We start from the raw sequence: 25802 nt of genomic DNA, 5'->3' as shown, positions 1-25802 counted from the left end.
CAGCTGGAAGTCCCTGGGGGCCTTCTGGGCATCTCATTAAATAAACTATGCAAACAAAGGGTAATTGCAGAAATGTTGGCTTGGTGGATGAAAAGGCTGTGGGCAGTTGGCAGGGTTTGCGTGATGCAAATCAGCAGCCATTCAAAATTCCAGTGTAAATGTAACAGAAAAAGCAAACCTAGAAATGAGTCATTTGCGTGACTGGGGGAACAGCTTTCCGCCAAGTCAGACCCCAGGAATGGGTTTTGCTCTCAACTGAGGAAGATTCGGGCTGTGATAACTTCAAACTAGAGCCTTGCCAGCAAACCTCAAGCACCTCTTTGGCTTGGTCCCCTCCCAACGCTTGTGACGAACCGGGGAGACACGGTGCTCTCCTGCTGTGACTGCAGGGGACCTTCTGGCCTGGGAGGGTGGGCTGTGCTGCCCCTCTGCCATGCTGCCGACCCGGCAGCCAGAGGCTGTGCACGCGGGAGGGGCGTTGGGCTGCACGCGGAGCTGCCAGCTCTCGGGGAGAAAGAGGTGCAGCAGCCACGTGTCCTATGTGGTTCGTCTTGTCGCTGCACAGGGCGTGGGGAGGGAGAGGGGGATTTGATCCGCACTGCAGGGTTCAAGTGGTCGTTATTAAACAGCTACTGGAGGCTGCTTGTTGGCTCAATATATTTTAAATTTAGCCACGGGGTTGGAGGCTCAGAGGAAAGCTCACTGCAGGCCTCTCTTGGCAGTGAAGTGATGGAGTGGGCTGCTTTGCCTTTCACTCCCAGCTGCCTTTTTATGATGCTTATTGTCTTCTCAAGGTGCAGCCTCTGTTGGCTAAAGCTAATGTCAATATTTCAATGCAAGGCAGAGTACAGCTGACCCGAGCAAAATCACACTTGATTGGATCAGTCAAAAAATAAGTGTCTGTGTGCCCCATTTCCTGCACTGTGATCATTGCTTTGGTATCATTTAATTTCTCTCACTGCTTTGATTCAAGCAGGTTTTTCAAGTGAACCCTCATGCCATGTAGACTGAAGGTACTTCCCTTTCTCTCTCATCTGCCAAGATCCTTTTCTAGAGTAACACAAAAGATCAGAAAGGACTGATAGAATCAGACTTCTCTGTAATTTATTCACAAGTTCTTATGCTTTAAAAAAAATAACCTGACTTTCAAAACAGTTGGGAGGAATTCTGCGATGTGTGAAAGAGAAGCTTGTCTTGGGGGTGTGGGATTCCAGATTGTTTCAGGCTTTCTGCATCTGAGAATGAGAGGATCAGCCCCTTGGGCGGGTGGGACAGGTGGATTTCCTGTGACTTAATCTGACCTTAGAAAGCCAGAAAGGTCAAGGTGGATATCAAGATCTAGTCCACTGCTTTCCTTCAGGCAACATCACCTTGACTTAATCAAAGCCTGAGAGACATTTGTTTAACCTGTTCTTTACATGAAGATGGAGACTACAGCTCATTCCTTCCAGATGTGGTTTTTTTTTTTGCTGTAGCAAATTTTCTTGTACAGAGCAATTGAGGGTGGCAGCTTGTGCATGAGTCGAGCAAAGCCTGTTGTCAGGCTGCTGTTGGAGGCGTGAGGAGGAGGGAGCATGTGATTCCTGCCAGGTGGTGGTTGTTTCTCTGGGGGACTCCCGGCCCACACTGCCAGTGCCTGTGATTATCTTCTCTGCTGCTAGTCTCCCCATGAGCACTGGGATGCTCTCTCATGGCTCTGGAGGTGGCGTTGGGAGTCTGAGAGATCAGACAAGCTGTAGACCCAAGTGAATGGCCACTTCTCCTCCTGCTGCTGGAAACACTGAGCCTGGCTTGCTTCTCACGCTTTGCTTGCCATGGCCAGCGTTTCCCACCGCGGTTGTGCTTGCAAGGGCTGCGTTCCCTCCCTCTTCCCCTTGGTCATCTCTCCTTCTCTGTCTTTTCCCCTCTCCTGTCCCATTTTTCTTCTTTGTGTGCATGTCACCCACAGAACTCTCTGTGCATACAGATCTGTGTGGTTATTCCTTTCTGTAGTTTACTCCTGGATGTAGTTTTGACCCTGCTTTCTCTTTGCACCCACCTACGCCCCTTGCACAAAAGCTGCTCTGCTCCCTTGTGCACCCCTGCAGCCTTTCACCCCCCCGAGAGCAGAGCTGAGCTGTGATCCCATGACACCAGCCTGTGCTGTCGCCACTTTCTTGGGGCTTCTGGCCTCGCCAAGCACCCTGGGCCGAGCAGAAGCACCGTGAGATGGTGCAAGGTGTGCAGACCAGCTGGGTGGTGCAGACGCGGCGTGCCCTACCGACCTGGGCTGGCCGAACCTGCAGCCTGGGGAGAGACCCCTCGTGCACAGGGCTCAGCTCTTCCCTTTTTGCCACAACAGTCAGATGCCTTTCTGAGTGCCCTACCTCAGCCTCTGCAAGTCATAGCACAGTTTCCCTCCTAATGTCATCTCCCTTGTTCGCTGGTGTCCCCTGCTCCTGCGCGGCTGCGCTGGACTCTTGCCCCACAAGCAGTGTGAAAAGAGAGTGATGGCAAAGCGTCCTCCTGTCACTTGGGCACATGACATCGTAGATGATATTAGCTTTTCAAAAGCAATTGTTTAATGACTGTTGGCATGGAGACAAGCATTTGGAGTAATCGCCATTGGCATCATCTCTGCTACCCTCGCACGGGGAGAGGGAGCCTGCAGCTTGTTGGCTGGATCCACCTGTGACTATGGACGGACCCGCCATTCCCTGCACCGCTCCTCCCCTCCCCAGCATCTCCGTGTTGGTATGGAGTCACAGACCATCTCAAGTGGGAAAGGACCCATCAGGATCAGCGAGTCCAACTCCCTGCTCCTCGCAGGGCTACATGGGCGTGCGCAGGCAGGGGGGTGCTGGGGCAAGGCTCCCCGTGCAGGGACGTCGTGTGGGGTGGCCCGTCTGAATTAGCTCATCCCTGCCTTGCCTCTGAAATCCTGTCTCTCCCATGTCACAAGACTTGGGCTCTGTTCTTGGCACCGAGTAAGACTCCCTGGCTCCCTCAGCGCTGCTGCGCTCGGGGGCTCCGCTCTTTGCTCTCCCTGAACAGCTTTGCAGTCTATTCCTTGACATGTTACTTCTGGCAGCTGCTGCAGGATCTCTGTCCTGTGCCTCCCAAGGGAACGGTGTCCCTGACGCCTCCAAAGTGAACGGTGTCCCTGGAGTGGCAGCAGCGGCTGCAAAGCGAAGGAACAGCTTCAGGTGGTTTCTGGGCTGCAGCCAGGCTGCAAGTCTTGCAGCTCCTGTGTCATGTGGAGCCTGGCTGAGCTCTGGATTTCGGTCATGTCCGCACTGTCAGCCTTGCTCAGGGCCGAGGGCTTGCTTTTCTCTGCATTTCTGACAAGGATTAATTCTGGACCCCTTTGTGCATGTCTGGTCTCTTCCTTCCATTGGCAGTCACAGTCCAGTCTCTCGTGATGGAGGCAAGTCCTCAGAAACAGCAGGACCAATCTGAGATCAGCCGCAGACCTCACCAGCCATCCTGCAACCTCCGCTCAAAATACCATTGTAATTTTTCATGTGTCAGTGAAGCGTGTGTGACTGCTCGGGTTTGTGCGCTGATTTGCAGTTGCTGTCAGCTGCCTGACTCACCTGAAAGCTCGTAAATACATCAAGTGCTGCAGACGCAGGCGCTGTTAAAGTGAAATGTGTCTCTGACTGATTTTTTTTTGTAATCTGTGTTGCTTGCAGCACGAATAAAGGGCTGTCTGAGCCTCCTCCACTTAGTCCCTGCATCTCCAGGGCTCTTGGGGAGCCGGTCTCCCCACAGCCTTGTCTCAGTTCCTGGGGTCAGAGGCTGCTTGAGAGGGTTTTGCTCCATCTGTTTTCTCAGCCCTTGCCACACCACAAAGCTCCTGCAGCCCTCTCTGGTGCCCTGTATGAGATGGGTGGTGGCACCCAGCCCAGGAGGGAGGGCATGTGGACAGGGGCTGGCTGGAAGGGAGAGTGCAAGGTCCTGCATGTGGGTCGGGGCAATCCCAAGCACAGACACAGGCTGGGCGGAGAATGGACGGGGAGCAGCCCTGAGGAGAAGGACTTGGGGTGATGGGTGACGAGAAGCTCACCATGAGCCGGCAACGTGCGCTGGCAGCCCAGAAAGCCACCCGTGTCCTGGGCTGCATCAAAAGTTCTCATGAGACCCCCCCTGCAGTGCTGCGTCCAGCTCTGGGCCCCCAACAGAAAAGGACATGGAGCTGTTGGAGCGAGTCCAGAGGAGGCCACGAAGATGATCAGGGGGCTGGAGCCCCTCTGCTCTGGAGACAGGCTGAGAGAGCTGGGGCTGTTCAGCCTGGAGAAGAGAAGGCTTCGGGGAGACTTTGTAGCACCTTCCAGTGCCTGAAGGGGCTACAGGAAAGCTGGAGAGGGGCTTTTTACAAGGGCAAGTAGTGATAGGACGAGGGGGGATGGTTTTAAACTGAAAGAGGGGAGATTTAGATTAGGTATTAGGAAGAAATTCTTTGCTGTGAGGGTGGTGAAACACTGGCCCAGGTCGCCCAGAGAAGCTGTGGCTGCCCCCTCCCTGGCAGTGTTCAAGGCCAGGTTGGATGGGGCTTGGAGCAACCTGGTCTAGTGGAAGGTGTCCCTGCCCATGGCAGGGGGTTGGAACTAGATTATCTTTAAGGTCCCTTCCAACCCAAACCATTCTATGAGAAGGGACCTGCAGTCCTCACTGGAGGTGAGAAGCTGTTGGGGCTGGAAATGGGAAAGGCTGTCATGTAGCAGGCAGGGAAGTTTGCTAAGTGGGGATGTTGGCTTCCATGGTACTCTGTGGAGATTAGGGGAGGAGGAAAATATTTGTTTGGGTGCCTTTAGATGAGACCTAGCTAAAAAGGATACTTCAGATGGAGGAAGGGTGGTCCTGCTCAATGTCTGGCATGGAGGAAGGTGCTGACCTGTCTTGCGAGCAGGGTCCCTGCTCTGGCAGCCTGATGTCAGTACTGGAGATCTGCCCGGCATGCTGAGCAGCAGCAACGTGGAGAGAGCTGAGCCGTGCGGCCACAGCGGTGCCACAAGGGGACAGGTGGGATGAGCTGTTCAGCGTTAGCTCTAGCAGGGGAAAGGATGCTCTGGTGTGACAGGCATGGTCAGTCCCATCCACGCTCTCAGCTGGGACAGCCAGAGCGTGGTGTCCTGGCTCTGGTGAGAGGCGAGGATGGAGAGCTGGGTCTGGAAGGTTTCATCCTTCTCACCTGCCTTGGGGAAGAGTGAACATGGAGAGCACGGGGCACCATGGAGCCCCCCCAAGGAACAGCCTCTTCCCTTGGCAGGAGACAAAGAGGTGTTCAGGTGGGTGGAGGCAGAGGCTGGGAGGTGAAGCCTCATGGTGGGCAGTGGAGAGCTGAGCTGCCGCGGTGTGGGAGGACACCAGACACTGAGTTTTCCTTGCGATATTATGGTGGCTTCATATTTCCCTCCGTGGGTGAGAGGGAAATATCCTCCTCCATCCTCTTCCATCCTCCTCCTCCACCATCCTTGGTGTTAGAGCGATTTGCAGTGAGGAGGCCTTCTGTGCCTGCCCCCCCCCGCCTCCCCCGTGGGGGTGTGGGTGACATGAGCCCCTGCCCTAACGAGCTGCAGTAAAGAAATGCAGCACAAACAAGAGAAATGCTGCAAGAGCTGCTGGGTCCAGGTAACCCACACAGCGGTGCCCAGTGCTTAAGCTCCACCAGCAAGACCTCTCTGTGCAGTGAGACCCTGCTCCTGCACTGCCAGCTGAGGTGTCCACCATCGTCCCTTGATATTAGAGCTCTTGAAAGGCACCTAGATGGTGGTGGCCCAAACACAGACCCAGGTGCCTGTTCCACTTCTTAGTGTGTGAGGAGCTGGTTTTTGAGCTGGTAAGCGTACATGATGGGAGCAGGAGCTTCAGCTCCTCCGGGAGGAAAGCTGGTCCCTTCTGCTTCAGGAAGCCCTTGGCCCAGATGGTCCCAGCTCTCCATGGAAGCCAGCAGGAAGCAGTGTGCTGAAGGACACTGGTCCTGTCTCGCAGTGATCCGGGCCCCTGTCCCTGTGGGGCAGATGAGCAGAGCTGCCTGGGGAGGGGGGGAGGTTGCTCCGGAGGCAGTTGGGCTCGGGGCGATGTGACAAACCACCGACAGCACGTGGCAGGGGCACGGCAGCATGTGCCGTGCTGAGAGCCATCCGTGGGGATCCTGGGTGGCTGGAGAAGGTGGTGAGACTCTGGCACTGGGCATGATTTTGGCCAATCTGCACCCACCCACTGCTGTGGCTCCTCCTGGATGGGAGGGTGGCTTGTGTGTGCAAGCGTGGACTTGGGGACTGAATTAGCACTGCTCTTCACGGGGAGCTGGTGGCAGGAGAGACACCTCCTTGAAGTGCCTGCCCAGCCTCCTCAGGAGGAGAAGACAAGAGCAGGGAGAAGGTAGGCTCCCAGCCCTGGCCGTGGGGAGGGCTCATGGGGGTAATGGCAAAGGGCGTGACATCTCTTTTGGAAAAGCACGGTGCTCCTGTCACTTCCGTAAATTAAGCCCTGTTCCTGGTGACAGGAACTCTCGCCGCTGTGGGATGTGCAATAAAGCTCCTCTGCCCACCTGCAAAGAAGCATGGAGAGACACTGGTGGGAGGGGGAGCCCAAGCAACAGTCGGGTCCCTCCCAGGAGCCACCAACCCATGCAAGTCCCATCTGTACAAGCCTGAGGGAGCACAGAGGCACATGGGTAGGTGGGAACCCAAATTAGGGAGCCGGAGGAAGGGACACCCTGTTCCGGCCCTTCCTGGCAGAGCCTCAGCCCCAGGGCCCTGGTGTGAAGGCACCTGCTGGAGGGAGGGGGGTATTTCTGCCTGGGGGCATGGGACACGTTTTGGGATGTGGGGTCTAGTTGGAGGCCTGTAGCTAGTGGTGTTCCCCAGGGGTCAGCACTGGGTCCAGTCCTATTTAACTTATTCATCAATTATCAGCATCAGCAAGTTTTCTGATGATACCAAACTGGGAGGAGTGGCCGATCCCCCAGCAGGCCGTGCTGCCATTCCTGGACAGGCTGGAGAGCTGGGAGGTGAGGAACCTCATGAAGTTCAACCAAGGCAAGTGTAGGGCCCTGCACCTCGGGAGGAATAACCCCACGCACCAGTACAGGCTGGGGACTGACCTGCTGGAAAGCAGCTCTGAAGAGAAGGACCTGGGAGTTCTGGTGGACAACAAGTTCCCCATGAGGCAACAATGTGCCCTTGGGGCCAGGAAGGCCAATGGTGTCCTGGGGTGCATGAGGAAGAGTGTGGCCAGCAGGTTGAAGGAGGTTCTCCTCCCCCTCTACCTGTCCTGCTGAGGCCACACCTGGAGTAACTGCGTGCAGTTCTGGGCCCCCCAGTTCAAGAAAGACAAGGAACCACTGGAGAGAGTCCAGCGGAGGGGTACGGAGATGGTCAGAGGGCTGGAGCATCTCTGCTCCGAGGAGAGGCTGAGGGAGCTGGGTCTGTTCAGCCTGGAGAAGAGCAGACTGAGGGGGAATCTTATCAACGCTCACAAATACCTTAGGGTCGGGTGTCAAGGGGATGGGGCCAGACTCTTCTCAGTGGTGCCCAGCGACAGGACAAGGGGCAACGGGCACAAACTGAGACACGGGAAGTTCCATCTCAATGTGAGGAAAAACTTCTTTGCTGTGAGGGTGCCAGAGCCCTGGCACAGGCTGCCCAGGGAGGGGGGGAGTCTCCTTCTGCGGAGATATTCAAACCCACCTGGACATGACTCTGTGCAACGTGCTCTGGGTGACCCTGCTTTGGCAGGGGTTGGACTGGATGATCTCCAGAGGTCCCTTCCGACCCCAACCAGGCTGGGATTCTGTGAATTGCACAGAACTTATTATGGGATGTTTAAGAGAGGAAGTGAAGGTGGGGAAAGGGCTGGATCTGGGTGATTCGGGGAACAACAAGCGCGGGAACACACGTGGCTCCCAGGAGCCCCAGGGCGAGGGAGCCCCTGGCGTTAGCCCGGCGGGTGCCCCGGGGGGGCTGAGCGCGGCGATGGCGGTTGCGCGGCCGGCGGAGGCACAGCCCGCTCCGGGAGGTCCGACCCCCGCAGGGCCCCGCCGCGGCCGCCAGGGGGCGCCGCGCCCCAGCGCTGCGGGCGGGGGTGGGGGGAGCCGGGGGCGGCCCTTGCCCAGCGCCCGGCGGGGGGTGACGGCCCCGCTGCGGAGCCGGGCCCGGGCCGCGCTGCCCGGGGAGCCGAGCGGAGCGCGGCGGGCGGCGGAGCTGCGGGAGCAGCGAGCGGCGCTTGGTGCCCTGAGCGCGGCCGGCCGCGGGCGGGGGGGTCTGCCCGACCCTGTCACTGAGTCACGGAACCGTTTTGGTTGGGAAGGACCGTTAAGATGATGAAGTCCAACCGTTAACCCAGCACTGCCAAGGCCACCACTAACCCATGGCCCTCAGCACCACATCTACATGGCTTTTAAATCCCCCCAGGGATGGGGACTCCACCACTGCCCTGGGCAGCCTGTGCCAGCGCTTGACAACCCTTTCAGTGAAGAAATTGTCCCTGATCTCCAATCTAAACCTCCCCTGGTGCAACTTGAGGTTGTTTCCTCTCATCCTATTGCTTGTTACCCAGAAGAGACCAACCCCCCCTCGCTACACCCTCCTTTCAGGCAGTTGTAGAGAGCGAGAAGGTCTCCCCTCAGCCTCCTTTTCTCCAGGCTAAACACCCCCAGGTCCCTCAGCTGCTCCTCATCACACTTGTGCTCCAGACCCTTCACCACAGAATCACAGAATCAGTCAGGTTGGAAGAGCCCTCTGGGATCATCGAGTCCAACTGTTGCCCTGACACCACCATGTCAACTAGACCATGGCACTAAGTGCCATGTCCAGTCTTTTTTTAAACACCTCCAGAGATGGTGACTCCACCACCTCCCTGGGCAGCCCCTTCCAATGGCTAATGACCCTTTCTGAGAAGAAATGCTTCCTAATGTCCAACCTGAACCTCCCCTGGCACAGCTTGAGGCTGTGTCCTCTTGTCCTGTCGCTAGTTGCCTGGGAGAAGAGGCCCACTCCCACTTCACTACAACCTTCCTTCAGGTAGTTGTAGACTGCAATAAGGTCACCTCTGAGCCTCCTCTTCTCCAGGCTAAACAACCCCAGCTCCCTCAGCCATTCCTCGTAGGTCAGACCCTCCAGACCCTTCACCAGCTTCGTTGCCCTTCTCTGGACTCGCTCCGTGGGGCTCAGGAGGACAAGTCACCTGCTAAGGCAGGATGAAGAATGCAGCATCTCCCAGCCTGGGCGTCCTCCCCACCACAGCTCTGGGCTGCTCCGGTGATGCAGGGAGACCTTCACACCCCCAGCACCAGGCTCCAGTGCCAGCATGTTGGGCTGGAGCACACGGAGGGGTCAGGGCTCTCTGAAGTCCCATCCCCGTCCCGGAGCCGAGGGCAGCAGAGAGTGAATGGCCAGAAGGAGGGTTGCAGGGAAGAACTGCTAACACTCACCAAGACCAAATTTATCTGTGGTGGAGGTAGTGCAGCACCCTGGGGGGAGCCCCGCTGTGCTCCCAAATCCCAGGCTCTCGTCCTGCAGCTGCGTACCTGCCAGGCACATCGGGAGTCCTGGGCTAAGCCTGTGTCTGATGGGCTCCCAAGAAATCTCTGAGCATCTCCTCCAATGCGGGCATGTAGCATCTCCCAGTCGGCTGGCGCTCCTTCATTTCATATCCCACAGTAGTTTGCTTGGGAAATGGCATCTGGCCATTTTCATTCTCTAAAATCAGTTAGGGTCCCATGGATGTTTAGTCCGAGCCTCTTAATTTTTTCTATGGAAACGTTTAACCTGAGCATGTCTTGCTTAGCCATTTCTCATTGAGATGTAGGACCGGTTCCAGGGATTCTCTGCTCAGTGCATGAACCTGGAGGATCATGGGGAAGAGATCTTTGCCAAGACACTGAGTTTTGATGGCCGGACACTTCACAGGGAAGAGGAGTGGGGTGTTGCTGGAACATTTCTGCTTGACTCCCACCTGCTGGGTTTAGGACACTGAAGGCTGTCCCTGTGCAGAGCCACCCCCTGCACCGGTGGCTCTGGAGCTTCTCCCTGGCACAGGAGCGCTGGGAGAAGACCAGAGCCTCCGCACCACGTGCACCCCAGCACTGGGCACCCCATGGGTGCTGGACACATCCAGGGCCACCAGAGCTGCGGCCAGTGGCCCTGAGGCTGGACCAGCTGGCCCCCGGGCAGCCCCAGAATGTGCAGGAACCTGCGGGCACAGGCTGCAGGAGGTCCTGTTCCTGCCCTGCCCCTGGGAAATGGGGGGCAGAGGGGTGTCTCCCTGACACCGCCAGTTCCCCCAGAAGCAGCGAACTGGCACCACCTGCCTGAGCCATGTTGGCACCTCGCTGCTCCCTGCGAGCCCGGGGTTGGGGTCCCCCAGGGTGGACCCCCCCACCACTGCCCCTGCCTGTCCCCGGGCTGGGGGTCAGTGCGAGCCCCTCCTGCTGGTGCCCCCAAACTGTGGTGCCTGCCGGATCCCCACTCCCGGTGCTGCCACCACCCCGGTGACCCCCAGATGTGACCCTGCAGTTGGGGCTGCCCTGCTGTGTGCCCCCCCCCAGCAGAGCACCCTGACGGGATGTCCCCCAGGTGTGACCCCCCCCAGGGGAGGGACCCCAGCTGAGCCCCCAGTGTGAGCCCCAGCTGTGGCCTCCCCCTGATGTTGTTCCCAGCTGTGGCCTCTTCGTGTGCCCCCCCCAGTGTGACCCCTCCGATGTGATTCCCCCAGGTGTGACCCCCAAGTGTGAGACCTCATGTGCCCCCCCCCCGGTGTGCCCCCCCCGGCGACTCCCCCCCGTTTGACCCCCGCAGCCGTGTCCTCCCCAGCCGCGCCCTCTGTGCGGTGTTCCCCCTCCGGTGCCAGACCCCATGTGCCCCCCCGCAGTGTGACCCCAAGGCGGGCGCCCCCGCTGCCCCTCCCGGCAGGCCGCCCCCCCCCCCCCGCTCCGCTCCGCGCATGTGCTGCGCCCGCTCCTCCCCCGGAGCCATCGCGGCGGCGGCCGGGCAGGATGAAGGACCGGACCGGGGAGCTGCGCGCCGTGAGTGGGGGGCTCTGCCCGCGGCGGGGGGGGGGGTACGGAGGGCGCGGGAGGCGCCTCTGCCCGTGCTCGGGGACCGCCCGGCGCCGCCTCGCCCCGCCACCCCTCCCCGGGCCCGGGGCCGCCGTGCCCCGAGCGGCGGCGCCGGGGGAGGCCGGGGCCGAGGCGCCTTCGCGGGGCTGTCGGGGCGGGAGCGGGGTTCCCCGGGATCCCCCCCCCCGCCCTCCCCGCGGGCCCCTCCGGCTCCCCCCGGCTCCCGGGCAGGCGGTGCGAGCCGCGGGGGCTGCCCCGGGGGAACCTCATGTTCCCCCGGCGCCGGGTGACCGGCTGCCCGCGGGGCCGGGCCGCCTGAGAGCGATCGCGGCCGGAAAAAAGGTAAATAAACCCGATTGTTTTTACCGGGAGCGGGGAGGGCAGCGGCCGGCGGGGATGCTGCGGGCAGCAGGGCCCTGCCCGTGCCGTGCCGGTGCCCGCCCGGTGCCGCCTCCCGCCCCGCCCGGCTCTGCACCCGTTTTGCTTTTTCACGCTCCCGGCTCTGCTGATGTCGCCTGGCCGGGGGGGGCCGGGGCCGCGCAGCCCCGCGGTGCTGCCCGCCGGGGGGACCCCGCCGCCCCCCGGGCCCGCCGCTGCTCCCCGCCACCCCCCGGGCCACAAACGGCCGCTCGGTGCCCGGTGCCGTGACCGGGGTATCCAGCCGGGGCCGCGGGGGTCAGCGGGGGCGTCGGGCACCGGCTGCAGCCTGTCCCCAGGGGAGCGCCCGGTCCCCGTCTGGGGGCACTCGGGAACCCCCCGCCGGTCACGGGGAGCTCGGGTGGGGGGGAGCGGGCAGCAGCCTCGACGCGTGCCGCGGCGGAGCCCCTCGCTGCCCCTTCGCCGCCTGTCCCCTCGCCGGCCAGGGGCTGCGGCGGGGGCACGGGACCCCCGGGACCCGCCTCGCTCACGGTGGGACGAGGGGTGCTGCCACCCACGGCTGGGGGCCGAGCTCTGCAGCATGCGGGGGGCAGCGGGGATCCCTGAGAGGGCGAGAGCCTGAAATCCCAGCGCACTGCCCCAGCATCCAGCCTCGTGCCATCGCATTGCCGCTTGCTTTGCTGCTTTTCTTGTTGTTTTTTTTTTAATTACTTCACAATTGGGTCTGCGGGTGATCTGGGGCGGGGGGGCGCGGAGAGGGCGGCGAGCAGGGGTCTGGCTGCGCCGTCTGTGCTCGGTCTGGGGGGGTGACCATCAGGAGAGGAGGGGGTGACCCAGGCATGGAGTGAGGGGTAGCGGGGACAACTGGGGGTGCCCAGGCTGGCTGGTCCCCACAGAGACCCCAACCGGGATCGCTTCAGCCGGGGAGTTTGGTTCAGGTCTGGAAAGCGCCAGGAGGACGGAGCTGGGGTGACGCCAGCAAGGGGCCGAGGGGGTGGCTGGCGCTGCTGGAGGAGGAAGGGGCTATATAAAGAACAACTGCACCTCCCGCTCAGCCGGAGCGCCTGGAAAGCACCCAAACAGGGGGCTCGTTCCCCCCCCACAGCGCAGGCTGTGAAATAAGATTGGAAAATAGGCTTTTTAATAATAATAATAGTAAAAACCAGCCCCGTGAATGTCCTCTCGGCAGCCGGTGCTGGCTGAGAAGTGATGCCGTAGAGTATTTTAAAACCTCTCCGTTCCTTTAAATATGTCTTAAGAAAAATAAAGCGTGTTTTTGCCTCACTGCTGCTGGTGTTCCTTATTCATCAGCCTAACGCTGAAGGGCTGCGTGGCCCTCGAGCGCAACGTCTTCCCGGTGCTCCCCACTGCGTCCGGGGGCTTCTGGGGGTGGAGGTCTGGTTCGGAGCATCCGGATGGCCCGGAGCTGAGCGGGTGCCCGCACCGGGGCAGAGCCTGGCAGGGCTGCGGGGAATGTGGATTTACAGCCTTGGTGGTGGCGGTCGCCTGGGAGGAGCGAGATGCTGCAGTGGACAGAGTCTAGGGAGTGTTTGGGCTTGTTTTTTTCTATGCTGCCAGTAGCCAACCTCACTAACAGCCTGGGCCAGTATCTTCTCGTTTTAATATCGTGTCTAAATTCTGCCAGGGATGATAAAAATGAAGAATTAAAAAAAAAAAAACAACCCCCAAACCAAAGAGCTGGCTTTACTGGAGCTGAGGAGGGGATGCAGGGCTTGCACTGCTGTGCAGAACAAGAGCTTCATGTCTTAATGGGATTTTTAAAATGGTACTTGAAATTCCAAATGCTCATCCCCTGTCTTTTCTGAACCTGGGCGTTCAGGTTGTGTTCAAACTCACTGGAGCTTATCTAGTGCCCTGGGGGTGGTGGTGCCCCCAGGCCGGCTCTGAACCAGGGATGGGAAATTTAGCTTATGGCTGAAAAATATCCTCTTGTTGTGGAGGAAGAACAGCCGAGGACAGGCCGGGAAGGATGCCCGGGAAGGAGATCAGCAGAGCTTTGCCCTCAGCTGCTCGTGGGTAGGTGCCACGGCTCTGGCCATGGGTGATGTTTCCTGCCTCTCCAGAGTGGAGCTGGAGCTTGTCCCCTTCCCCAAAACCCCCAGAAGCAGCCCCTCCTGCTGCTGTTGTCCCTCTGCAGTCTTGGTGATAGAGCAGGGATGGGACAAAAATGATTGGAAAAATAATTGATTTTGCTTTTGGGACAGTGTCTAAGCTGCCTCTCCCTGTGCTGCAGGCACCTAAAATGTCTGTCTTTATGCTCTGCTTGTGTTGTGTCCTCCAAAGCTTGAGGAGAGCTGGTGCTGAGGGTGTTGCATTGTAAAGACCCGTCAGCCACTGCGGATGGAGGAAGAGCCTGAAGCTCTGCTCAACGCGCCAGGGCTCTGCTGTCCTGGCTCAGCGGGGCACCATGGCCAGGGTGCCGCGGGGCTGGGATGAGATGGTGCGTGTGTGCAGGACAGTGAGGGTCCCACACTGCTATGTCCTGCCTGGGAGGTGACAGCTCAGTTTGGGTGAGGTTGGGTTGATTTCCAGGGTGTGAGACAGGTCCAAATGGTAAAATAATTACGAATGATGTTTTGAGAGAGAGCAGGAGGAGATGAGGGAATTGTGCAAGTGTCGTAGGATCACAAGATGGTTTGAGCTGGAAGGGACCTTAAAGATAATCTAGTTCCAACCCCCCTGCCATGGGCAGGGACACCTTCCACTAAACCAGGTTGCTCCAAGCCCCATCCAACCTGGCCTTGAACACTGCCAGGGAGGGGGCAGCCACAGCTCCTCTGGGCAACCTGGGCCAGGGTCTCACCACTGTCATGGTACAACATTTCTTCTTATGTCCAGCCTAACCCCACCCTTGTTCAGTTTAAAACCGTTGCCCCTTGTGCTGTCACTGCAGGCCCTGGTCGAAAGTCTCTCTCCCTCTTTCCTATAAGCCCCCTTTAAGTATTGAGCGGCCACAGTAAGGTCTCCCTGGAGCCGTCTCTTCTGCAGGCTGCACAACCCCAACTCTCAGCCCTTGGACCATTTTGGTGGCCTCCTCTGGCCCCGTTCTACCAGGTCCATGTCTGTGTTGTGCTGGGGACCCCAGAGCTGGCCTCAGTGCTCCAGGGGGGTCTGAGGGGAGTGGAGCAGAGGGGGAGATCCCCTCCCTCGACATGCTGGCCACGCTGCTGGTGATGCTGCCCAGGAGACGCTTGGCTTTCTGGGCTGCAAGTGCACATTGCCGACTGATGTCCCATTTGTCACCCACCAGTATCCCCCGCTCCTTCTCTGCAGAGCTGCTCTCCATCCATCCATCCATCCATCCATCACGCAGTCTGTGCTGGTGCTGGGGATTGCCTGACCCAGGTGCAGGACCTTGCACTTGTCCTGGTTGAACTTCATGAGGTTCACATGGACCCACTCCTGCAGCCTGTCCAGGTCCCTCTGGGTGCCACCCCTTCCCTCCTGTGTATCGACTGCACCACTCAGCTCGGTGTCACCTGCAAGCTTGCTGAGGTGCACTCGGTCCCACTGTCCGTGCCGTTGATGAAGATGTTGGGCAGGCCGTGGAAGTGGCGTTTGACGGTTCCTGCTCCTGGGTCCCACAGTGCCCTCTTTCCAGCACGACTTGATTCCCTGCACTTGCTTCCCATTGCTGAAGCAGTGAGATGATGCCAAGGCACTGCTGGCTGCTGTGAGATGCCTGCCTGGGCCAGGAGAGGGGGTTTCGAGGGGACATGGGGGCTGGAGGGGTGGGGGGGGCTAGTGGCTGGGTGGACCTGGATGGTTGGTGTCAGGGTTGCTGTTTGTTGTCCCTGCACTTGGCGTTACCAGCCATTAAGAAATGTGTGGCTGGGTGATTTCGGGAGGACGGGGCTGCACTGTCAAGATTTCATACAGCCAGTTAGCAGAATTTCCAATAGTTATTGATTTTTGGTGGCTGTAGCAGTTGCTGGGCTCTAAGTGGGCAGGGAAAGACCATTTATCGGTTGGCAGATCCCCTCTCCGTTCTCTACCAGACAGTGCTGACCTGATGTTTTAGCTTGCTATGACATGATGGAAGTGTTCCTTGAGATGCTGGGGTGGACACTACCCAAAGCGTGGGTTTGGGTGTTGGGGGGAGAGGTTTGGCAAGGCCGCCATGCTTGCGTGACGGTGTCCAGGCCTGGCAGTTTTCAGTGCTGGCAGAAGCTCCCCCAGCGTGACAAGGACCTTCTCCAGAGCGGTGCCAGGTGAAGGAGGACAGTTTGGACCTGGAGGTCCCACTTGACTCCCAGCACAGACCTAGTGTGGTGGGACTGGTTGTCTGTCTGAGACTGGGTGGCTGCAGAGGTGTTTGTAGGACTGAAGCCTTAACGGTTGCCTGCAACGAAGCAAGTGTGCAAAGTGATGGTCACGGTTCTGGTGACCTTCCCATGGGGTCTAAAGGCTTGCCTTGCTCAAGTGAGTGTTAACTGAGGATAATCCCTCTGGGATTGGAAGAGTTGCTCTTTATTTCATGTCTAGCTTTTGTTTCTCATCATACCTTGTTTCTGAGGAAGGAGCTGTTTCCCAAACCACGCCAACGGGAGAGGCACGGATGCAAAACCAGACCTGCTTTTGCACTTCTCCAGCTTGCAGAAATGGTCCAAACGCTTTTGCAGAGCTCTTTCCTCCCGAGCCTGTCGCTCCTCTCTGGCAGCCCTTTGCAGGTGCCTTTCTCCAGCGTCGTCCGTCGTCCTCCCCGGCCGGCTGGAACCCCCCGCTCCCGCCTGCCTGCCTGCAGCGTCCCTGTTTCACGCGCTGCCTCCTGCCCGTGGGAGGTGCGGGGAGGTGTGCGTTAAAAATAAAGGGAGAGAGGAAGCGAGGTCGGCTCCGGGTCTGGCTCTGTGGATCCACCCTCTTCCCTCATGCAGCAGCTGAAATCTGCAGCGCAGCCCCCCAGGACTTGCAGCCAGATCTTGATAGGACGAGGGGGAACAGTTTTAACCTGAAAGAGGGGAGATTGAGATGAGATATTGGGAAGAAATTCTTCCCTGTGAGGGTGGTGAGACCCTGGCCCAGGTTGCCCAGAGAAGCTGTGGCTGCCCCCTCCCTGGCAGTGTTCAAGGCCAGGTTGGATGGGGCTTGGAGCAACCTGGTCTAGTGGAAGGTGTCCCTGCCTGTGGCAGGGGGGTTGGAACTAGATGATCTTTAAGGTCCCTTCCAACCCAAACCAGTCTGTGATTCTGTGATTCTATCATCTTGTTACATCCCCACTCGTTAATAATCCCGTGCTGCGCTCACTGATGATTTCTCTCTTGGGGGCACAAACGTAAGTCCACCAAAGTTGCTGTTTGCAGCAGAAGTCAGGTGTCGTCGATCTATATCAGGGCAGTGGGGCTTTTCTGGAGCCACCCCCTGCTGCAAAAGTCCCTGCTCACCCTGGAGACAGATAGATATATTTGCTTATTTAAATGCTGTCTTCCTTTCCTTTTTTAACCCTCTCTGTTGCCTGGTGTGCTTTCGAGCTCTTCTGTTCAACCGAAAGGGTCACATAAATAATTCAGCCTCACTTCTTCCCTCACCCGTCAGGGAGCTGGGGCTGTCACGTGGCAGGCACAGCCGGTGGCTCCGTATTGCGCGTCCGCAGCCCGCCCGGCTGCCTGGCCTGGCTGTAGTCAGTGGGGTGGGTAGCGATGCTGAAAAGCTGATTTTCTGGGGGCTGGAAGGAGCAAAGCTGCTGGGGAAGGCTGTGCACCACGGCTGCCATTGGACCGTGTCTGGCTCGACCACCTCCCCGCCGTGAGGGTGCATCTCCAGGGCAGGGAAGCTGCTTCACCTGCTCCCTTGTGGTCCTGGCGAGCAGGAGGGGGTGAGACATAGAATCACAGACTGGTTTGGGTTGGAAGGGACCTTAAAGATCATCTAGTTCCAACCCCCCACCACAGGCAGGGACACCTTCCACCAGACCAGGTTGCTCCAAGCCCCATCCAACCTGGCCTTGAACACTGCCAGGGAGGGGGCAGCCACAGCTTCTCTGGGCAACCTGGGCCAGGGTCTCACCACCCTCACAGCAAAGAATTTCTTCCCAATATCTCATCTCAATCTTCCTTCTTTCAGTTTAAAACCGTTCCCCCTCATCCTGTCACTCCATGCCCTTGTCAAAAGCCCCTCTCCAGCTTTCCTGTAGCCCCTTCAGGTACTGGAAGGTGCTGGAAGGTCTCCCCAGAGCCCTCTGTTCTCCAGGCTGAACAGCCCCAGCTCTCTCAGCCTGTCTCCAGAGCAGAGGGGCTCCAGCCCTCTGAGCATCTTTGTGGCCTCCTCTGGACTTGCTCCAACAGCTCCATGTCCTTCTTCTGTTGGTGCCCCCAGAGCTGGACGCAGCACTGCAGGGGGGGGTCTCATGAGAGCGGAGCAGAGGGACAGAATCCCCTCCCTCGACCTGCTGGCCACGCTGCTGGGGATGCAGCCCAGGATACGGTTGGCCTTCTGGGTGAGTCCTTGCTCCCTGGGGTCAGTCGGGCATGCAGAAGATAACGGAGGTGATGCAGAGTGAGCCCACAACACCTGCCTTGCATGTTCTCCATCTGAGACATTCTTCTGCCCCTCCAGCAGTTGTGGGGTCCCAGGCGTTCCTGTGCTGCAGGGATGCCGTTAGCAGCAGCAGGCACACGGCTGAGGAGGGCAAGCCAAGGAAGACTTAAAATTGGGAAGACCCTTTGATGTTCTTTAAACACAGCAGCACGCAAAGCCTGGCCTCTAGGTCAGCTCTGGATGGTGTTTCATGTACCCACCCTGCGAGGAAACTGGGGACTGCAGTGGGGGACTGCACCCCGCAGGGGAGCGGGGTGATGGGCAGGGCTTTAGAGGACAGGAGGGCTCAGCCCCCACCAGCACCGGCCTTAGAGGGGGACGCTGAGCCCTGGGGTCCCTTGTTATCTGCTCGGTTGGGTGCAGCGGGGGATCCGTGGTCCCACTGAAGTCAACCTGAATGCAGAAATACTCTTTGCCTCCTGAAACCTGGTGCAACGCCGCAGACACCGAAGAGCACTGAGACGTTGCGTTCGCAAGCCGCGTACGTTGGCTGCGCGCTGGGTGTCTAAAAGGGCTGGAGCCAAAGGGTTTAGCCCAGTTCCCGATGTTTTAATTGCAAGTGTCTTTGTCTCTGTGCGAGCCGCTCGGAAGCTGTACAAATGTTTGTTTGGCTGTGTGTCTCCCCGTTAATGAGATTTCTCAGGAAATATGCAAAATTATCACTACAGGCAGAACATGTACAGTAAGGCTCATTAAGCTAAGTACTGTGATAAATTGCTACTTCCAGAAAATTACGTATATTAGCAAAAAGGAGGAGAGTGAGCCCAAGTGGAGGACCCGGCAAGTCAGAGCGTGCAGTAACGTCCTGGCTCCGGGCGGCTGGAGGGTGACCTGAGCAAACCTGCGGCAGGGGACGGCTGAATGTCCTTGGACCGCGGTGGCTGCGGGATTGTCCTTAGAGGACATGCGTGGGGAGGGGAAGGCAAGCGGAGAGGGATGGCGTGGGAAACAGAAACAGAGCGATGCTGTGTCAGGACTAGACCAGGCATAAAGCCAATGGGACCGTCTTTGCTTAGGAAAAAAATAAAACGAGCCAACTCTGGAAGCACAAGGAGTAGAATGTTTTGCTGAGCTGGAAGGTGGGGGGAGAGGGCAGGGGCGATGTGCCACAGGCTGCCCGCGACCCTGCCTTCGGCAGCCAGCGGCAGGGCTGGTGTCTGAAACGTGGGCGCTGCCTTGCCCCTAAACGGGTGAGCAGACGGATGGCTGTGAGCAGGGGACAGGCTGTGGCATGTGGTGTGTCATGGACAGGCTGGATCGATGGGCCAGGGGCAACTGTGTGAGGCTCAAGAAGGCCAAGTGTTGGGTCCTGCACTTGGGGCACAACAACCCCCGCAACGCTACAGGGTTGGGGAAGAGTGGCTGGAAAGTGCCTGGCGGAAAAGGACCTGGGGGTGTTGGTTGATGGCGGCTGAACGTGAGCCAGCAGTGTGCCCAGGTGGCCAAGGCCACCAGCATCCTGGCTTGTGTCAGCACTAGTGTGGCCATCAGGACTAGGGCAGGGATTGTCCCCCTGTGCTCAGCACTGGTGAGGCCGCACCTCGAATCCTGGGTGCAGTTTTGGGCCTCTCACGATGAGAAAGACCTTGAGGTGCTGGAGCGAGTCCAGAGACGGGCAACAGAGGTGGTGAAGGGTCTGGAGCACAAGTATGATGAGGAGTGGCTGAGGGACCTCGGGGTGTTTAGGCTGGAGTAAAGGAGGCTGAGGGGAGACCTTCTCACTCTCTACAACTGCCTGAAAGGAGGGTGTAGCGAGGTGGGGGTCGGTCTCTTCTCCCAGGTAACAAGTGACAGGACGAGAGGAAACAGCCTCAAGTTGCACCAGGGGAGGTTTAGATTGGAGATCAGGGAAAATGTCTTCCCCGAAAGGGTTGTCAAGTGTTGGAACAGGCTGCCCAGGGCAGTGATGGAGTCCCCATCCCTGAAGGGATTTAAAAGCCGTGTAGATGTGGTGCTGAGGGCCATGGCTTAGTGGTGGCCTTGGCAGTGCTGGGTTAACAGTTGGACTCAATGATCTTAACGGTCCTTTCCAACCTAAATGCTTCTGTGATTCGATGCTTCTATGGTTCTATGGGCTCACAGAATGGTTTGGGTTGGAAGGGACCTTCAAAGACCATCCAGTGCTATCCCCCTGCCTGGGACAGGGACATTTTCCACTAGATCAGGTCCTGACTTGGTTGTAGAATTCTAAATCTCCTGCCCAAAATTATTTGTGTTCGTTTGTTCTTAGGCCAGCATTCTCCTTCCACTGGAGAAGGTTCCTCTCCCTGCTGCCTGCTCCTAGGACTGGCATCCATCAGCACCTCGGCGTTCACCGCCAGCGCAGGGGACAACCTGGGGCTGCACAGCGTCAATATCTGCTGCATGATGGGCCTGAGCTTTCTGTTTATAGTGCCGTATTTCAGTTTCTAGTGGATACTTACAGATTCAGGTTTCTTTTCATGGGAACTAACTAAAAAATAATTAAAATCTTCCGGTCCTGTTGTCCTGTTGAGTTTTCAGAAGCTCACTGCCAGCTGCGGCCACTTCCTGTTGTGCAGTACTTCTGCTGTGATGTCTGCTGCGGATTTTCTAGTATTAAGTCTTCCTTTTTATCTGCCATTGCTTTCAGATCTTCCGTCAAGTCCTGTCAGACTTTGGGTTTGTGGTGTATGAAATGACTGTTCGCTTTGATTTTCCAGAAGACATTTGCCTTCTGTGAGGGTCGGTGTCCCACCTGGATGGTGCTAAGGTTCCTTTATATGCTCTAGGCAAGAGCACCAAAGAAATGTCATTTCCATGTCTGAGCATTCATGACCATTTGAGCAACCTGCTCTAGTGGAAGATGTCCATGCCCATGGCAGGGGAATTGGGCTGGAGGATCTTTGAAGGTCCCTTTCGGACTGACACATACCATGAGTGTCTGTTTGTAGGCAGTGCAGTCTGATTTGAAGGACAGCCGTTTTACGGACTGCCTTGGTTTTTATGTGTTGATCCTCTCCTGGTGACATGGGCCATGGGAGCTGTGGTGCTGCCTGCGTCGCCTCCTCTGTCTGAGCCTTTCCTTCTTTTTTCGCCAGCAGCTTCCTGGTACAGACCTTGCGGTCACTGGTGGGCATCACTGGGGCTTGATGTCAATCGTAGAGCACTTGGCAGACACCCAAGCATGGTGGTGATCCTGGCAGAAACCTCTCCTGGTGAACATGTGTCGGGGTGGGCAGGAGAGACGAGTGCTGTGGCTGCAGGTGCTTGTGCTGCCTGCGTGAAGCTCTGGGCTGCACAGAAGCCATGACAAGGATGGTGCCACCATCAGAAGGATGTTAAGAAATTAATTTCTGATGAATTAAGTCTGTCTGCTGTTTTTCACCCAAATTATTCTTTAGCCATGATTGCAAATTTTGTAAAGTGTTGACTGTAAAGTATCGATGCGTTGCCAGTAGTTCATAGTACTGTCCATGTTCTAGAGCTACAGGAGGAGGTCGGTGAGCTCGTCTCCTTGCCCTCTTCAGGGCTGGTGGCACCTCTGTCACCTCTGACATTTGTTCTTAATAGTTAAATGGAATTTTACATGCCTGCTTCTAAAACTGAGCTTAAGAGTTGGCCGTGGCTCCTGATAAAAGGGTTGGGCTTCACGCCAAAGGTCGGTAACGTAATTCTGCAGCGAGGAAAGCCAACACCTAAGGACAAAATTCTTGGAAATCTTATTCTCCCTTGCACTGCTGGTGTTGGAAATTGGAAGCGCCTACTGACTCATGCAGGTGTTGCTGAATCCTAAAGTCATTTGTACCTTGAACTTTTATTCATCAAAAAGTTGTTAGTGGGAAGTATGGGCTGTTTTTGGTGAATATTGAAATTGGACATAGCTGAGTTGAGGCGTGTGTGCTATAAAATACCCAGTTTATTATGCTGCCCAGCTGTACTATATAAGTAGCCTGCAAAAAGTGCTAATACTGAGGCTGTGGGTGATTTAAGCTGTGGTCTCAGGTGGTTCAGCTCTCCAGGGCTCTGTCCTGGGAGCAGACCCTCTGGCTGTCCTCATCGTCAGCCTTGACGCCACTCCCTGAAAATCCTCCGGAGCAGAACTTCTGCCTTTGGACTCCTGAGGAAAGACTTGGTGTGGCTGCTGCAAAATGCTGAAGTAAAGCCTAAGGTGTGAAGGGTCAACGCAGCCTCCCCGGATGAGGGTGGTGGTAGTTTGGTGGGTAGGAGACCCGTGGGGTGCTTTGGACCTTGTTCATGTGAAGCTTCAGCAGCCAAGCTGCAGCAAGCTGCTGCTCTTTGAGAGTCCAAAGGAGGGCAATGGAGCTGGTGAAGGGTCTGGAGCACAAGTGTGATGAGGAGCGACTGAGGGACCTGGGGGTGTTTAGTCTGGAGAAAAGGAGGCTGAGAGGAGACCTTCTTGCTCTCTACAACTGCCTGAAAGGAAGGTGTAGTGAGGTGGGTCTTGATCTCTTCTCCCAGGTAACAAGTGATAGGACGAGAAGAAATGGCCTCAAGTTGTGCCAGGGGAGGTTTAGATTGGAGATCAGGGACAATTTCTTCCCCGAAAGGGTTGTCAAGCCCTGGCACAGGCTGCCCAGGGCAGTGGTGGCGTCCCCATCCCTGGAGGTGTTTAAAAGCCGTGTAGATGTGGTGCTGAGGGCCATTAGTTAGTGGTGGCCTTGGCAGTGCTGCTGGGTTAACGGTTGGACTCGATGATCTTAAAGGCCATTTCCAACCTAAATGGTTCTATGGTTCTATGATTCTGCTGCTGCGCGTGGCAGAGCTGGGCTGGGATGTTTCCAGGGATCTGGGCATCCGTACGGCTTTTTAAGATGGCTGAGAAGAGATCTTGGTGCAGCTTGGCGCTGAGTTATTCTGACCTCGTCCTTCTCAGCAACGTGCGTGGCCGTGCTCCGGAGCTGCGAGGAGCAAGCTGCCGCAGGAGCTCTCAGGTGCCAGCAGCAATGTCCTGGGCTTGTGGACTTGGACACAGGGAACAGGGTGACTGGTGCTGGACCCCTTTGTGCTGCTCTGTGCGGGAACATGGTCCCGGCCACAACCCACTGCTGCTTGGAGAGCACCCCCCTGCTGAGCAGCCTTGTGTTGTGCATCCCGTGGGGCGCTTTGGTTTTGGTACAGAAAGGGCTGTCATTTTGCAAAGAAAGTCGAGCCCGTGAAGTGTCTCAGGCTGGGCAGATCAGCGCAGAGGCGTCCAGTAAAGAAAACAAACCAGATTCAGCCTGGAAGCGAAGCTGGCGAGCAGCATCCTGCATCTCTTAGGGACGAGGCCTTTTTTTTTTGTTTAACTTAATGGTACCTAAAAGGGAGGTAGCAGCTGTGGTGGCATTTTCCTTTCCTCGTGCTTTTGTGCAGATTGCCTCATCTCCGGTGGGGATGGGAGGCAGCGCGTGGAGTTGGAGCCCGCAGCCCTACGCGGCGGCTGGAGGCAGGGCTGGGGCTCTGCTGCCTGTACCGGCTCCGCAGATCATCTGGACACGGTCAAATTCATCTGCAACGCTGACAGAAGAGGGCAGGAGCTAAAGCCTGTGCGGAGGCACTGCTGAGGTAATAGAGCCGTCGTTACGCCCTGCCGCAGCTTGCCCTGCCTGCTGCCTCTTGCTTGGAGGAGAGAAGGCTTTGAGTCTTTTCGGTTGGTTTGTGCTCCTCTGCTGCCTTCCAGAAAGCACCTGTGGAGCGAATGGGGCTGCTCTGAACCAGAGGGATGTAATCTGCTCGATAATGGATTTATTAGTGGTGTGCTGGTTGCAAAACCCACAGACCTGGGATGCTCCGGGGCTCTGGACTGTCTTCCCATCCTTTGCTGGGGAGGGTATCACAGCTTGGCTCTGCCTCCTCTTGCGATTTCGGCCCTTGCGGAGGGGCCATGTTTAACCCTGTGAGGCCTCAAAAGACACTGTAGGAGCTCTGGCTGCCCTGCCCTCCCTGTCCCACTCCCCGCACTCAGCAGCACCGGGGGCACCAGGGAGGCCGCGGCTCCCAGAGCCATCCCTGCTGCCGGCACGCTGCCCACCGTGCTGCCTGCCATGTGGCCATGTGGCTGGAGAAATAAAAAGCCTCGTGATAAAAGGTTATCTTCACCTACCCTGTGTGGGGGGTGAAAGCCTGGAGACTCCGGGGTCCCCAGTGCTGCCTGAAAGTGCCGGAAGCACTTTCAACCCCACGCAGCGCTACAGGCTGGGGGAAGAGTGGTTAGAAAGCAGCCCGGCGGAAAGAGACCTGGGGATGCTGATCAACAGCCGGCTAAACATGAGCCAGCAGTGTGCCCAGGTGGCCAAGAAGGCCAATGGCATCCTGGCCTCTATTAGGAAGAGTGTAGCCAGCCGGTCTAGGGAAGTGATCGTCCCTCTGTACTTGGCACTGGTGAGGCCGCACCTTGAGTACTGTGTTCAGTTCTGGGCCCCGCACTTCAAGAGAGATGTTGCGGTGTTGGAGCGAGTCCCGAGGAGGGCGACCAAGCTGGTGAAGGGTCTGGAGGGTCTGACCTACGAGGAACGGCTGAGGGAGCTGGGGGTGTTTAGCCTGGAGAAGAGGAGGCTCAGAGGTGACCTTATTGCAGTCTACAACTACCTGAAGGGAGCTTGTAGCAGGGTGGGAGTTGACCTCTTCTCCCGGGCAACTAGCGATAGGACAAGAGGACACAGCCTCAAGCTTCGCCAGGGGAGGTTCAGGTTGGACATTAGGAAGCATTTCTTCTCAGCAAGGGTCATTAGCCATTGGAAGGGGCTACCCAGGGAGGTGGTGGAGTCACCGTCTCTGGAGGGGTTTAAGAAAAGACTGGACATGGCACTTAGTGCCCTGGTCTAGTTGACATGGTGGTGTCAGGGCAATGGTTGGACTCGATGATCCCAGAGGGCTCTTCCAACCTGATGGATTCTGTGATTCTGTGAAGCAGGAACGGGTGTCGAGGGTGGTTGATCAAACCCCTTGTGCCCCTCTGCTGCGGACACGCCGGTGGCAGAGCGCCCGCTGGCTGTGCCCGCAGCGATCGGCACTGCCCTGCGGTGCCTGTACGCGTAAAGCGAGCATCGCCAGCCACCCGCTGTCCTGGGTTGGACTAGAACAGAACTGATTGTCCTTTCAGTGATTTTTACTTTCAGGTAAGTCTCTTCTAAGTAACTGCACTTTCTGAAACTAGCCATGTTTTGCAGACAGTGTCTGCTTCCAGGACTGATAACGCTCGAAGTTTGTAGTTATCACTGAGGCACTGGTAGGGATGTTATGCAGAAAGGCTCTTGCTGTACTTATTCCTAGAGAAACCAAGGTCACTGCCAAATTCCTCCCTGCTTACGAGTGAAGAGCTGCAGGGGGGTCGCCCCTGCAGGGAGGAGCGGACAGGACAGGTGACCCAAAATTGACCGACGAAGGTATTCCATCCCATACACGTCATACTCAGTATAAAGCGGGGGGATCACGGGGGTCTCGCCCCCTTCTGGTATGGCTGGCGTCCGAAGAGGACTCTGTCCATTTTTCTCCTGTCCCTGATCTGTGCATCCCTGAATCCAGTTCCCATCCATTGCTGGGCCCAGTCTGGACCCTCCCGGAGCCTGCCCTGCAGTGCTGGTGGTGATGTGACCATCATTGGGGGGATCTCAATCTTGGTTTTGTATATGTTTAATTATTTCCATTATTATTATTATTATTCTCTTTTTCATTGTTATAGTTTATTAAAACTTTTAACTTTCCAACCCATAAGTCCCTCTCCCTTTTCTCTTTTCCTTCCCATTCCTGGGGGGGAGGAGAGTTAACAGAGCACGTCTGCCACCAGTTTAGTAGCCGTCCCAGCCTTAAACCGTGACACCCACCAAGGCTGCAGGGCAGCAGAGCTGCTTGCTGGCTGGTTGTG

At 57.4% G+C, this 25802-nt stretch overlaps 1 protein-coding gene across 3 annotated transcripts in view; it reads left to right on the top strand.

Annotated features, from left to right (window-relative positions):
* Positions 1 to 10960: 10960 nt before the first annotated feature.
* The window catches only part of STX1A (syntaxin 1A), a 99394-nt gene continuing 84552 nt past the window's right edge, over positions 10961 to 25802 (top strand). For 2 of the 3 annotated variants that reach the window (XM_068415845.1, XM_068415843.1), the window contains exon 1: positions 10961 to 11011. In XM_068415845.1, coding sequence (XP_068271946.1) covers positions 10982 to 11011 — 30 coding nt within the window. In that variant the 5' untranslated portion in view covers positions 10961 to 10981. Of the gene's footprint in view, positions 11012 to 11311; positions 11387 to 25802 lie in introns of those variants that run through there. The other variant, XM_068415844.1, reaches the window with a different exon arrangement.

This window comes from Nyctibius grandis, chromosome 18 (genome assembly GCF_013368605.1).
Source record: "Nyctibius grandis isolate bNycGra1 chromosome 18, bNycGra1.pri, whole genome shotgun sequence".
Taxonomy (NCBI): Eukaryota; Metazoa; Chordata; class Aves; order Nyctibiiformes; family Nyctibiidae; genus Nyctibius; species Nyctibius grandis.
The sequence above is the reverse complement of the archived record's forward strand: the minus strand, read 5'-3'. Positions and strand labels throughout refer to the sequence as shown.